General features: G+C 40.6%; 1 protein-coding gene and 1 pseudogene across 6 annotated transcripts in view; one reads left to right on the top strand and one right to left on the bottom strand.

The window, feature by feature from the left end:
* The window catches only part of LOC102901615, a 36,268-nt gene that overhangs the window by 17,323 nt on the left and 3,809 nt on the right, over positions 1–15,136 (bottom strand). For 2 of the 6 annotated variants that reach the window (XM_023251877.2, XM_023251880.2), the window contains 2 exons: positions 13,896–13,984; positions 9,031–9,336 (listed from right to left, as the gene is read on the bottom strand). In XM_023251877.2, the coding sequence (XP_023107645.2) occupies positions 9,031–9,236 (206 nt within the window). In that variant the 5' untranslated portion in view covers positions 9,237–9,336; positions 13,896–13,984. Of the gene's footprint in view, positions 1–9,030; positions 12,068–13,895; positions 13,985–15,136 lie in introns of all 6 variants that reach the window. The other 4 variants (XM_045054568.1, XM_045054570.1, XM_045054569.1 and 1 more) reach the window with 3 other exon arrangements.
* Positions 13,881–14,584, top strand: LOC123384533 (annotated as a pseudogene).

Raw genomic sequence — 15,136 nt, 5'->3', positions numbered from 1 at the left:
CCAATTGATTTTCCTTTGTAAGTGATTCATTTTTCTTGTGTCTGAAAGCACTTAGAGTTCAGGAATTTTGACATGTTTTATGTGTATCTTTTCTCCTCAGCCTCACCAAGAACCACAGGGGAGCAGTTTTTGTGTACAGACTTGGGTCATTAATAGGCTCAGGGAAATCTTCTTCCATTATTTGTTTAATTACGTCCTCTCCTCAATTTCTTCATTTTTATCCTTCTAGAAGCCCCATTATTTGCAAAATGGGTCTCCTGGATCTGTCCTCCAATTCTACTATTTTTTTTCTTTTTAAAATTTTTAAGGTTATTTATTTATTATGAGAGAGAGAGTACAAAGTGGGGAGGGTCAAAGAGAAGGAGAGACAGAATCCCAAGCAGCCTCCACACCATCAGCACCAAGCCCAATGCAGGGCCTGAAATCATGAACCTCGAGATCATGACCTGAGCTGAGGTCAAGAGTCTGACGCTTAACTGACTGTGCCACCCCTGTTTCTTGTTGTTGTTGTTGTTGTTGTTGTTGTTTTCATGCATGATTTCTATCTGCTTTTACTCTCTGGTTTGAATTGTATTATTGACGATCTTTCAGATCATGCTTGGAGTCATAATTACCAACATTCTCAACCTTCTGCTTTAAGCCAAGAGGGTATCAGACTAAACTTCTCACCAAGAACAGTTCTAAAAGATGGATAAAGTAGTTTACTAAACCCAGAGGGCAGCAGAGACAGCCAGGACTTATTCCTGAGTAACAGGCCACGAGGCAGAAAAGCCATGCACAAAACAGTAGCTACACCACTTCAGCAATCTTAAGGTGCTGAGAAGACAAAAATTAGAGTTTGGGTCTCGTCAATGTGAAGCAAGCCTGAGGAACACCCCAGGATTCCAGCTGTGACCCCCAAAGGCCACACCCCACGAGTAAGAACAAACGAGAAATAGATATCTTTTCCCAAAGACTGAAATTCATCTTGAATCATCTCAAGGCTTCAATTGGATAAGCATGACCTTTCCCTACATTAAATGCCCACCAGAATATATTAAATTTTCTCTAGAAGGAGGCAATGCTATATAGAAGCACTAAAACTTTTCATTCATAATGTACCGTATTTAATTTTTTAAAATTTACTTTGAATGATAGTGAGGGAGAGAGAGAAAGAGTGCACACAAGCCAAGCAGGGGCAGGGGGAGACGGGGAGAGAGAACCCCAGGCAGGCTTTGCACTGTCAGCGCAGAGCCTGATGTGGGGCTCGATCTCATGAACTGTGAACCAAAATTCAGTCAGAAACTTAACCAACTAAGCCACCAAGGCACCTCTGTACTGCATTTAATTTTTAAAAATTACCTCCCACATGAGAAAATAAAGGTGGCATCTCAAATTATTTGGGTAAAAATAGACTTCATAATAAACAGTGCTTGGAGAATGGAATGCCATCTGACAAAACATAGTGAGACTGCTATTTCAAGATATACACAAAATTGAACTCTGAATGGATTAAGGAATCTAATGTGAAATAAAAAACATACAAGTACTAGAAAAAAACATAAGTGAATGCCTCTTTAATCTTGGTATCAGGAAACCTTTGTAACTATGATTCAAAATTCAGGGGTGACTGGGTGGCTCAGTCGGTTAAGCATCTGACTCTTGATTTTGGCTGAGGTTTGTGGGATCAAGCCCCAAGTCAGGCTCTGCACTAACAGAGTGGAGCCTGCTTGGGATTCTCTCTCTGCTCCTCCCATTCTCTCTGCCTCTTTCTCCCAAAATAAACAAACATTTAAAAAAATACATGTTTAAAAATATTTTCTAATTTTTTTAACGTTTATTTATTTTTGAGAGACAGAGAGAGACAGAGCATGAGCATGGGAGGGGCAAAATTAAAAATTAAAAAAAATTTTTTTTAACATTTATTTATTATTGAGAGACAGAGCATGAGCATAGGAGGAGCACAGAATCCGAAGCAGGCTCCAGGCTCCGAGCTGTCAGCACAGAGCCCGATGTGGGACTCAAACCCACGAACTGTGAGATCACGACCTGAGCCGAAGTCGTTCGCTTAACCAACTGAGCCACCCAGGTGCCCCTAAAATTTTTTTTTTAATGCTTGTTTATTTTTGAGAGAGAGACACACAGAGTGTGACAGGGGAGGGGCAGAGAGAGAGGGGGACACAGAATCTGAAGCAGGCTCCAGGCTCTAAGCTGTCAGCACAGAGCTTGACACAGGGTTTGAACCCACGAACCATGAGATCATGACCTGAGCTGAAGTCGGACATTTAACTGACTGAGCCACCCAGGCACCCCCCAAAAATACGTGTTTTAAAATCAACCAGCATGTGGGGAAACACCCAGAATGAAACATGAACAGGAACAAATAAATTTAACTAGTTACTAAAATTGTCAGAATTCTAAAATGGCCCCCAAATTCTCATCCCCTGGTGCACACAGCCTGTATAATGGCCCCTCCTTCCTTACATGTGAATAGGGCCTATGAATAGGATGGAATGTCACTCTATGATCAAGTTATGTTATATGGAAAAGGAAATTTTTTCAGATGTAATTAAGGTCTCTAATCAGTTGGCTTGAGTTCATCAAAAGGAGGGTATCTTGAGTGGGCCTGACCAAATCAGGTGAGCCTTCAAAAGAGGGTGTGGGTGATACAGATTTGAAGCAGCAAGGACACTCTTTGGTTGGCCTTGAAGAAACAAACTGCCACATTCTGGAGAGGGCCGTGTGTCAGGGCCCTGGTTCTGCAACCCTAAGAAACAATTCCACCGACAACCAGTTAGCTTAGAAAAGAGACCCAAGCCACAACTATTGCAGCCCCCGCTGACACTTGAGTCACACAGCTCACCCAGCCTGCTGAGACCCAAAGCAGTGGACCAGCTGCCCCAGGCCCAGTCTCCTGACCCACAGACACTGTGAAATAATAAATATGTACTGTTTCAAGCTGTGGCAATTTGCAATGCAACAGTACAAAACTATTACGATTACAAATGGATAACATGACAACTCTGAAAGGGATTGGGAAGAAAAAGAACTAACCTAAGTAACTTTGCAGAACAGTATTTTTCCTGGATAAGGTCAGACTAAAAACAAAACAAATTACACACAAATACTGCCCTCTAGTTAGTCAATTTGTTTCTCATATGGCTACAGGTTAAGTTTGCAACTTTTTAATGTGTACACTAGGGCTGAACAGATAAGTGGACATATTTTGGATAATGAGAGCCAGGATTCTCATGTTGGAGAAGCTACAAAGAAAGGGGAAGGCAAGAAAGAACCCTGTGGTATTAGACTGGAACTGGAGATAACAGTACGAGATAGATACATAGATAGATAGATAGATAGATAGATAGATAGATAGATAGATAGATTTACACAGATATTTTTTATATGAATTTAAAAAAGGAAAAGGGAGAGGGGCACCTGGGTGGCTCAGTTGGCTAAATGTCTGACTCCTGATTTTGGCTCAGGTCATGAGATCATGAGATCAAGGGGTCATGAGATCAAGCCCTGCGTCAGGCTCTGCACTGAGTGTGGAGTCCACTTAAGATTCTCTTTCTCCCTCTGCCCCTCTCTCCTGCTCTCTCTCTAAGAAAGAAAGAAAGAAAGAAAGAAAGAAAGAAAGAAAGAAAGAAAGAAAGAAAGAAAGAAAGAAAGAAAGAAAGAAAGGAAGAAAGAAAGAAAGAAAGAAAAGGGAGAGAAGGGGAAGAAAATAGGATGGGAAGAGGGAGTAGGAAGAGGGAGAGAAAGGGAAAATTAATCAATCTATACCAAGATGTTCATGGTGGTTATCTTTAGGCAGTAGGCTTATGGGCAATTATTTTCTTCCTCATCTCATTCATATTTTCTAAATGTTTATCATCCAATACATTTTTAAGCAAAAGGAAACATATATTGTGTTGACCTTTTCTTGTGGGATCTTCCCTGAAGCCTGTCCTGTTGCCAACACTATTCTGCTGATGTAGCAAGTTCTTTCTGGCTTCCTGAGAGCTTACCCAGCAGAGAGAGACAAGGAAACTTGCCAGCAGAACACTTACCACGTTTTGTACTGATGGCCTCCATTTGGCCTGTCTTGAGAAGTGCCCAAGGAGCTGCCCAGAAAGCCAATGGAGCCAAACCCGAATCAGAATATGAATTATTTGCAGTATTGTCCTGATTGGTGAGCTGGACCATTTCTCATGGTCATGAGCATGGACAATTCTCTTTATAAATCACTTACTTGCCCGGAACAGACAATACAATACAACAAAGGCATTCATATGGAAACAGACAAAAAAGACACTCAGCTTCTCTCAAAATTTTGTGTGCTTTTTTTTTTTGTGGTTACAAATGCACTGTGTTAAAAAACTTAAGAATGTACAAAAGAGTATTAAATTGCTATAAATTCACTCTGTTCTCAAACTCCTAAGTAAATTGCTATAAATATTCTGGCAAGTTTCTTTCCATGAATGTTTTTCTTTTTATATAATTGGAGTCACACTATATACCGTCCCCGGCTCCATATTTTTTGTATGTGTATGTTCAAATATACGGAACCAAATTTAGCAGCTTACCCATTTTAAGTGTACCATTAAAGTGGCATTAAGTACATTCACGTTGCTGTGCAAACATCACCACCATCTATCTCTAAGACTTTTTTCATCTTCCCAAACTGAAACTCTGTACCCATTCAACACTACCTCCCTATCTCCCCTTATCCCTGCTTATCCCCCTGGCAACCATTATTCTTTCCATCTCTGTGAATTTGACTGCTGTACATCCCTCAGATAAGTGGAATCACACAGTATTTGTATGACTCACTTATTTCACCTAGCATAGTGTCCTCAAGGTTCATCCATGTTGTCAGAATTTCCTTCTTTTTTAAGACTAAGTCATGGGCCACTGTATATGTGTATATGTTACCACATTTTGTTTATGCATTCGACCATTGATGGACACTTTGGTTGCTTCCACCTTTTGGCTCTTAAAAACAATGCCACTATGAATACACGAATACAAATATCTGGTAGAGTCTGTGCTTTCAATTCTTTCGGATATATACCCAGAACTGGAATTTCCTGATCACATGGTAATTCTAATTTTAATTTTTTGAGGATTTGTGTACAGTTTTGAATCCTTTTTGTTTCTAATTCACTTAACTTTTTGTTTAAAATTTTTAAATGTTTATTCATTTTTGAGAGAGAGAGAGAGAGAGACAGAGAGACAGAGAGAGACAGAGAGTGAGCAGGGGAGGGACAAAGAGAGAGGGAGACACAGAATCCGAAGCAGGCTCCAGGCTCTGAGCTATCAGCACAGAGCCCAGCGTGGGGCTCGAACTCACCAGCTGTGAGATCATGACCTGAGCAAAAGTTGGACGCTCAACTGACTGAGCCACCCAGGCACCCCTGATTCACTTAACTTTTGAACATGGGTATTTTTCCAACAATATTTTTGTAACTTATTATATAATTTCAAACACCAAAAAAAAGTTGCAAAAATTATAGAACTCCAATATATCCTTCAACCAGATTCACTAATTATTCTCATTTTGTCATGTCTTATCATTCTCTCTCTTTCTCTTTGTGTATGCGTTTGCGTGTATGTATAGAAAGTTCCAGATATCATGCTCCTTTAGCCCAAAATGATTCAATGTGCATTCCCTAAGAACAAGGACATTCAGGGGCACGTGGGTGGCTCAGTTGTTAAGTATCCAACTCTTGACTTTGGCTCAGATCATGATCTCACAGTTTGTGGGTTCAAGCCCTGGATAGGGCTCCGTGCTGACAGTGCGGAGTTGGCTTAGGATTCTCTCTCTGTCTCTCCCTGGCTTGAACATGCACATGAGCTATCTCTCTCTCTCTCAAAATAAATAAATAAACTTAGAAAAAAAAAAAAAAGAACAAGGACATTCAATTTCATAACTACAGAACAATCATCAAAATCAGGAAATTAAACATTCATACAATGTTCTTATCTAATCTAAAGTCAATATTCAAATTTTGCTGGTTGTCTGCACTCTGAGAACACGCACTAAATTTAACCGTCAAGTCCTGTTGTGGGCAGTTTAAAGGTGTCCCAGTGCAAATTCCCATCCCCTGGCTAGTCAATCAAATGTTAATCTGGTACTTCTATGAAGGGGCTTTGCAGATATAACCAAGATGTAACTAAGATTAAGAATCAGCTGATATTAAAAAAGAGAGAGTATCCTGACCTACACAGGTGGGTCCAGTGTACTCACATGAGCCCTTAAAAATAGAAGAGGAAGAAAAAAAAATAATAGAAGAGGAAGGCAGACGGAGAAGTCAGAAGGTTTGAAGTATGAGAGGAACTTGACCTGCCATCGCTGGAGGGGCCACAGGGAATGCAGGCAGCCGGGAAGAGCAAAGCCCAGCCTTCCGCTAACAGCCAGCAAGGAAATGGCTTTCTCAGTCCCATAAACCACAGGGAACTGGATTGGGCCAATAACCCTAATAGCCTGGAAGTGGATTCTTCCAGAGCATCTGCCTAAGAGCCCGGCCCACAGACACCTCAATTTTGGTTTGTGAGACCCAAAACAGAGGAACCAGCCAAGGCCACCAACCTCTAATCTGCAAAAATGTGCGACAACAAATTTGTGTTGTTTTAGGTCCCTAAATTGATGATACTTATTACAGTAGGCAGCAGGAAACTAATACATGTCCCTTCGGTCCCCTTCACTCTGGAATAGTTCCTGAGACCTTCTGTCTTGACTACTGACATTTTATGAAGAGTACAAGCCAGGGGCGCCTGGGTGGCTCTGTTGGTTCAGAGTCCAACTCCAGCTCAGGTCGTGATCTCATGGTTCACGAGTTTGAGGCTCTACATTAGCTTAAAAATTTCTCCATGTAAAGGAACGCTACAAGGTGTCCCTAATTACAAATGTTCATCAACATTTTTAGCATCTAGTTTGTATTTTATGTCTCACCATAAAGTTACATCATGCTTTACTAGACTGGGACATTGAGCTTATTTCTAGTTTTTCACAATTTTTATTTCTGTGAGGCCAGGAAAATAGCATCTTGCCATTTTTATTTGCATTTTGTTGTTTGCTAAACAAACTACTGAGTCTAAAATTAGATATATTTTTCATATTTAAAATCCATTTTAGGGCGCCTGGGTGCCTCCGTCGGTTAAGTGTCCGACCTCGGCTCGGGTCATGATCTCACGGTTTGTGAGTTCGAGCCCCACCTCAGGCTCTGTGCTGACAACTCAGAGCCTGGAGCCTGCTTCGGATTCTGTCTCCCTCTCTCTCTGCCCCTCCCCCACTTGTGCTTTGTCTTTCTCTGTCTCTCAGAAATAAATAAATAAATGTAAAAAGAAATTTTAAATTTGTTATAATTTCTTCTTTAGTGAAATACCTGTACTTTTCCCACTTTTCTATTTAGGTTTTGTTTTGTTTTTTTTTTTTCCTATTGATGAAGTTATGTGTTTATGTTTTTTTTTTTTTCTTTTCTGTGTGCTCTACTGCTCCTGAATGCAGAAACTGTGAACACCTTATTCACTGCTATATTTCAGCACTTTGAATAGTACCTGATACTTTACTAAGGTCAATAAATACTTGTTGGATGAAAGAGAGGAATATTTATGAGTCCTCTTCCTGTTTTAAAGGTATATCTACAGGAATTATTTATCAACTACCATAATAAAGACACTGTACTCAGTGACTTGTGTGGATTATTTCTCATACACTGATGACAGTCGTCTGAGGGAGGTTTCATTATTGTCTCTACCTTCACAGATGAGTCTCCCAGAGATTTCAGAAGTTAGCCGTGGCCAGACAACCAGCAAGTGGTTGGGGCTGGCATTTAAACAGTCAGTCTAGGGGCACCTGGGTGGCTCAGTCGGTTGGGCATCCGACTTCGGCTCAGGTCATGATCTCACGGTTCGTGAGTTCGAGCCCCGCGTTGGGCTCTGTGCTGACAGCTCGGAGCCTGGAGCCTGCTTCGGATTCTGTGTCTCCCTCTCTCTCTGACCCTCCCCCCACTCATGCTCTGTCTCTCTCTGTCTCAAAAATAAACGTTAAAAAAATTTTTTTAAACAGTCAGTCTAGGGGTGCCTGGGTGGCTCAGCCAGTTAAGCGTCCAACTTCAGCTCAGGTCACGATCTTGCGGTCCATGAGTTCAAGCCCCGCATTGGGCTCTGGGCTGATGGCTCAGAGCCTGGAGCCTGCTTCCGATTCTGTGTCTCTCTCTCTCTCTGACCCTCCCCCGTTCATGCTCTGTCTGTCTCAAAAATAAATAAACGTTAAAAAAAAATAAAAAAATAAAGTCAGTCTACCTGCTGCACTTAAGTTAATTTTGGGGCAGTGAGGGGCGCCTGGGTGGCTCAGTCAGTTAAGCGTCCGACTGTTAAGCGATCTCACAGTTTATGAGTTCACACTCCACGTCGGGCTCTGTGCTGACAGCTCAGAGCCTGGAGCCGGCTTCGGATTCTGTGTCTCCCTCTCTCTCTGCCTCTCCCCTGCCTGTGCTCTGTCTCTGTCTCTCTCAAAAATAAATAAACATTAAAATGTTTTTTTATAGTCTGGGGCAGTGAAAATGTAAAACTTTTGTTGTAGTATTCAACTCTGTTTCATTTATAGAGTTTGGTTTTGTTGTTACAACCAGGCCCTTTTATATGAACCCCGGAACTGAATTTAATATGTAAATAACTTGTATGCAAGATTGTTCACGATCAGGCCCAATGCACTGAATGACAGATAATGCAAGCTATGTTTGGACAACTCTGAAAATGCTTATTGCTGTAACAAAAAATAATCTGTGAAAGAAGAAAAAAATCTAGAAACCTTTTGATGGGACATATGATTGGCTTCTTAGTAGAAAACCCAACTAATTCTGAAGTGTTTGTATACTGAAAGTACACACCAACTAATAAGTAACAACCTATGAAGTAGGTTTACTTTATGTTTTACCAGTTTATTTTCCCACCTGACTTCTTTCTGAAAACATTTAAGGAGACTACAGCAAGGCTCTAGTTAACCCTCTTCTTCTGCAAACTTGTCAGAGTAAAGGGCTTGAGTTCTTTGCAATTATTTTTTACCTTTTGGCAACATGCACAAAGTCTTCACTAGCTTGGGCCAATTCTTCCGCCATCTTCTCCAAACAGGCAAATGCTTCATTTTCCGTGTCTTTCTTCTCCATCGAAATGATCAGATGGCAGAGCTGAACAGTCATTGGGGAGATGATTCTCTCAATGGCCTTGTTCTGTATCATAGAGCCAATGTCTTCTGAGAGAAAAGATTCCATCTCTTCTAGTCTCTCTCAACAGAAGTGTGATGTGGTCTTAACCCATGCTGACCGACATGTATAAATATTTCTCTGCCTTGATGTTCACCTAATTTTACCCCTGCAATGGGAAAGAAATCTATAAAGTATTAAAGAGCTAAATGGGGGTAATTTTCAGGACCTTCAAAGTACAGAATATATTGTGGCTTAGCAGCAACACGTAAAAAAGTAAACTAAGGGCACACGGGACAGGGTTAGAGGAAGGCAAACAGGATGGAAAACAGACTTACATACACAAACTGTATGAAACAGATAGTTTAACCAATGGTGAATCTAACTATGAAGATATGACTGAGGTCTTCTTTATTTGTAGAACTAATACAGTAGAGGAAAGAAATACTGTCTTTTATTCTTCGGGGCTTCTCAGAACAAGGAATGAAAGAAAGCCAGGGGGCAAGACAAAGTTCTCTCTTAGATTGAATGGGCATCTCAAATCAAAATTCTCAAAGATCCTAAGAATACTCTTACTTGGGGGTTAATAAACTTCCTTCCCCTGGATGTATACAAGGCTGAATGACAAGCGGAGGATACCATATGGAAATTTCAAGCATCGTATGGGTGAATGGACAAAATTGCAATGCTGAAATGTTTGATCGATAATTCCAAGAGTGTAGCTTCCCATAGAGAACCAACAAGGCGGTGGGGGAGGGGGGAAGATGAAGGTTTTTGCTTACCTTTACGAGACGATACTTCCCACTCTCTAAGGCAAACAGTAGACCACTGAATTCACTCTAGATGTAAGGAATCCAGTTTTTTGTCTTTTGTTTTTAACCAGCAGCAGGAATCTATTTACATCCACGCGACAGCTCAAGACCGTGGCATCGGCCAGCAACTGTTAGCTGACTCTGCTACTGACGTCACAGGCAGGATTGCTGACAAACATCGTAATTTATACATGGAGCTATGGAAGATCTGCTGTTCCTGCAGTATTTAAAGTCATGCTTATTCAAAAGAATAAGAACTAAACTATGAGGAAAAGTGAACTGTTCTAATCAATCCAGTCATAAAAATCAGATTCAACTTTGAGTCTTCAGGCAGTTTTGTTGTGGGGAATGAAAAGGAAATCTGGCTCCAGGGCTAATGAAAGGCAGACGATGAATCATTGAGCAGTTTAATTAACTTGGCTTCTTTCTAGTTCCCTCATGTGGGTTTTCACAAGGGTTTGTTGAGGGAATATTCTGGCAGTTTCTTGAGAACAATAAAAGGAATGGGGCTTCAGCTACAGGAAAAATAGACTTTAATTCATATTAGGTGTGTACTGTGTTTCAGATGTTTTCCACACATCAACTCACTTATTTCATGGAACAACTTGTTATGAAAAGTTTCACTTCATTAGTGAGGAAGCTGAAGACTGGGGTGTATGAATGGTGCCAAATCTTTGAGAACGATTTCCTATTCAGATTATTAGCCATCTCCGGACTTTCAGTAAGTTTCTAAGGATTACAGTGTCTGAGTTGTGTCTGGTCAAGAAAACAGAAATGACTCTAGGTATTTAAAATGGACGGAATCTGGGGTTGCCTGAGTGGCTCAATTGGTTAAGTGTCCGACCTCAGCTCAGGTCATGATCTCACAGTTTGTGAGTTTGAGCCCTGCGTCAGGCTCTGTCTCGAAGCTCTGGAGCCTGGAACCTGTTCTAGATTCTGTGTCTCCCTCTCTCTCTGCCCCCCGTCCCCATTCATGCTCTGTCTCTCTCTCTCTCTCTCTCAAAAATATTTTTTTCTCTCTCTAAAAAATTTTTTGTAAATGGAGGGAATTTGGTTCAAGGAATTAATTACAAAAATGTTGGGAAGGATAGTGATTGAGGCACGATTTCTGGTAACAGTTGAGTGAAGAGACTGTCAAATTCTCTTCCCTAGAAGCAACTGGAAATATGGGATGGAACTGCCCTAAAACAACCATTTCAGCACTCTGGAAACTGACCAAATGCATACAACAATCCAAGGTGTGTTTATGCTTGAGTACTTGCTGGACTTTGTGAAGCTCTATGGAGTTCTACTATGGGGCTGACTCCACCTATGCCATCAACATGGGGCTCTACGAGGGAGGGAAGTCCATGAGGACCAGCAGCTTCTCTATTGCCTTCTCTGTTGCCAAACTGGCTCACCCAGTTTGGAGCAATGGGTGAAGACACCCAGGATCGTTGTCAGTGAAAGTGATTTCCCAGAGGCAGGAGAGTCTGTCTATTACAAGACATACTATCCTTCAGCCTATAGGGGAATGGCACTGGATGGTAATTCAAATCAACAGAAAGCAGTGAAAATTTTCTATACAGTTACTTACATAAGGAATTATCAAAACCATACATGCATTTTTTCTCTTAACAGATTTAAAAATATAAGATTATGTAAAATAACAATTATAACACTATATTGTTGGGTTTACAAGAATAAAAGCATGAAGGAGGGGATGGAGAATAGAACTACATTAAAGCAAATTTTCATTATTTTACCAGGATTAAATTAGTACTGAGCTGAAGCAAAGTTTTTTTTAAGATGCACATTATAATCCCAAAAGCAAATGCCAAGAAAATAACTTTAAAAAATACTAAAAGTAGGGGTGCCTGGCCTTCTCAGTCGGTGGAGCATGTGACTCTTGATCTTGAGATCATAGGTTCACGCTCCACATTGGGTGCAGAGATTACTTTTAACAAAATCTTTTTACAAAAATACTAAAAGTAATCAACAATGAATTAAAATTGCATACTAAGGGCAGCTGGCTGGCTCAGTCAGTAGAGCATGCGACTCTTGATCTCAGGGCCATGAGTTCAAGTCCCATGTTGGGCATGGAGCCTACTTAAAAAAAAAAAAATAATGAAAACATTACTTAACATAAAAGACGGCAATCAAGAAGGAGAAAATAGAAAACAAATAGCAAAATGACAAATGTATAACTAAATCAATAATCATATTAAATCTGAATTCTCTAAACACCCTAATCAAAACACAGACATCGACAAACTGCATAAAAAAGCAAAACCCAATTCTATCTATAAGAGATACAGCCTTGATTCAAAACACAAATAGGTAGAACATAAAGTGATGGGAACAAGCTATCCCTTGCAAAAAGGAACCAAAAGACAGCAAGAGTGCTGTGCTGGGTTGAACAGTGTCCTTCTAAATTTCATCTCTACTGAGAACCTGTGAAAGCAACTTTATTTAGTAATATGGTTTTTGAAGGATGTAATCAAGTTAAGATAAGGTCATACTAGATTTGAGTAGGCCCTAATTCAATGACTGATCTCCTTATAAGAGGAGAGAAATTTGGACAGGGAGACAGAATGCCATGCAATGATGGAGGCAGAGATTGCAGTGATGTATTTATCAGCCAGAAGCACCAGGGACTATTGACAACTACCAGATGCTAGGAAGAGACAGAGAAGGATTCTTCCCTAGAGCCTTGAGAGAAAGCATGGCCCTGATGACACCTTAATTTCAGACTTCTAGCCTCAGAACTGTAAGAGAATCAATTTCTGTTGTTTTAAGCTACCCAATTTGTTAGCAGCCCTATAAAAAAAATGAGGGTTGCTGGGGTGGCTCAGTTGGTTAAGCATGGGACTTCAGCTCAGGTCATGATCTCATGGTTCATAAGTTTGAGCCCCACGTTGGGTCAGCTCGAGCCCCACTTTGGGTGAACCCCTCTCCTCTCTCTCTCTCTCTCTCTCTCTGCCCCTTATGGGACTCTCTTTTTCTCTCTGCCCCTTCCTCACTTATGCCCTCTCTCTTTCTAAAAAAATGGAAGAAAGAAAGAAATAAAAAAGAAAGAAGGAAAGAAAGGGAAAGAAAGGGAAAGAAAGAAAAAAGAAAAGAAAAGAAAAGAAAAGAAAAGAAAAGAAAAGAAAAGAAAAGAAAAGAAAAAAGAAAAGAAAGAAATGAATGAATACAAGGGCACCTGGATGGCTTAGTTGGTTAAGCGTCTGACTTCAGCTCAGGTCATGATCTTCTCACGGTTTGTGGGATCGGGCCACACGTTGGACTCTGTGCTAACAGCTCAGAGCCTGGAGCCTGCTTCAGATTCTGTGTCTCCCTCTCTCTCTGCCCTTCCTTGCTCATGTGCTCTCTCTCTCTCTCTCAAAAATAAAATAAACGTTAGGAAAAAATTGGGAAATCCTTGAATATTTAAAAATTGAACAACACACTAATAAATGGCCTATAGATCAAAGAAGAAATCACAAGGGAACTTAGAAAATTGTTTGAATTGAAATAACATGAAAACACAACAGATCAAAATGTACTGGATGCAGCTAAAGCAGTAGTTAGTGGGAAATGTATAGCTTTAAAATCCATAAAAGGAAAAAAAATCAGGAAATTAGAATTCATAGAAATTTAAAACTCTTGCACTACAAAAGACATCATTAAAATTGAAAAGATAAACCACAAACTGAGAGAAATATTTACCAATCATATATCTGGTGAAAGAATTCTTGGGGTGTCTGGGTGGCTCAGTTGGTTACATGTCCAACTCTTGATTTCAGCTCAGGTCATGATCTCTTGGTTCATGGGTTAATGCTCCACATAGGGTTCTGTGCTGACAGTGTGGAGCCTTCTTGTGATTCCCTCTCTCCCTGCACCACCCCCCGCCAAATAAATAAATGAACATTAAAAAAAAAAAAAGAATTCTTACTTCTCTCTCCTTTTCTCAGCCATTGTGCTGTGTGCGGTTGACCGTCCTTTGCCATGTCGTCTCACAAGATGTTCAGGATCAAGCAATTCCTGGCCAAGAAACAAAAGCAAAATCATCCCACTCCTCATGGATTCAGATGAAAATTGGCAATAAAATCAGGTACAACTCCAAGAGGAGGCATTGGAGAAGAACCAAGCTGGGTCTATAAAGGATCGCACATGAGGTGGCAAACATATTTATGCTGCATGAAGGTTATGCCCTCAGATCCTATCACTCTGTAAACATCACTACTACTTGAACAATGGATATGTTTTATTGGGGAAATGATTTTTCTCTCTTACATGCTTCTGCACCAGTAGGTTAGTTCAACAATACATATGTGAGACCTTCTATTTGGGGGAAAAAAAAAGAATTCTTACAAGTCAACAATAAGAAGACAACACAGTTAAAAGTGGGCATCAGATTTAATAGACTTAAATAGATTCAATAAACTTTTCACCAAAGAAAGTACACAAAAGGCAAGTAAAAAGATGCTCAACAACAACATAATCATCAGAGAAATGCAAATTAAAGGCATGAGACACCGCTACATAGACAGCTTAATGGCTATAATAAAAAAGATAATATCAAGTGTTGTCAAGGATGCAGAGAAACTGAGATCCTTGTGCATTGCAGGTGGGAATGTAAAATGGTAGGCTTCCTTTGGAAAACAGTTTGGCAGTGTCTTAAGAAGTTAAACATATGGGGCGCCTGGGTGGCGCAGTCGGTTAAGCGTCCGACTTCAGCCAGGTCATGATCACACGGTCCGTGAGTTCGAGCCCCGCGTCAGGCTCTGGGCTGATGGCTCAGAGCCTGGAGCCTGTTTCCAATTCTGTGTCTCCCTCTCTCTCTGCCCCTCCCCCGTTCATGCTCTGTCTCTCTCTGTCCCAAAAATAAATAAACGTTGAAAAAAAAATTAAAAAAAAAAAAAGAAGTTAAGCATAAATTTACCATTTTACACACAGCAATTTATTTCTTAGGAATCTACCCAAGCTGGATCTACCCAAGGTTGTTTCAGCTGGGCTGCAACCAGTAATCTAGACAGGCTGGCAAGTGATCTGCCTGGAGGAGCAGGGGCCTGGTTTTTGGAGCAGAGGCTTGGAAGTGAAATGAGAATTTCAGTAGGGTCGCTGAGAAAACAGAAGAGTCACTCCTTTGCTCTACTCTAGGGCTGGGAGCTCTATGAAGAGGTAGTCTTTCCC

This window comes from Felis catus, chromosome A3, assembly GCF_018350175.1.
Source record: "Felis catus isolate Fca126 chromosome A3, F.catus_Fca126_mat1.0, whole genome shotgun sequence".
Classification (NCBI taxonomy): Eukaryota; Metazoa; Chordata; class Mammalia; order Carnivora; family Felidae; genus Felis; species Felis catus.
The sequence above is the reverse complement of the archived record's forward strand: the minus strand, read 5'-3'. Positions and strand labels throughout refer to the sequence as shown.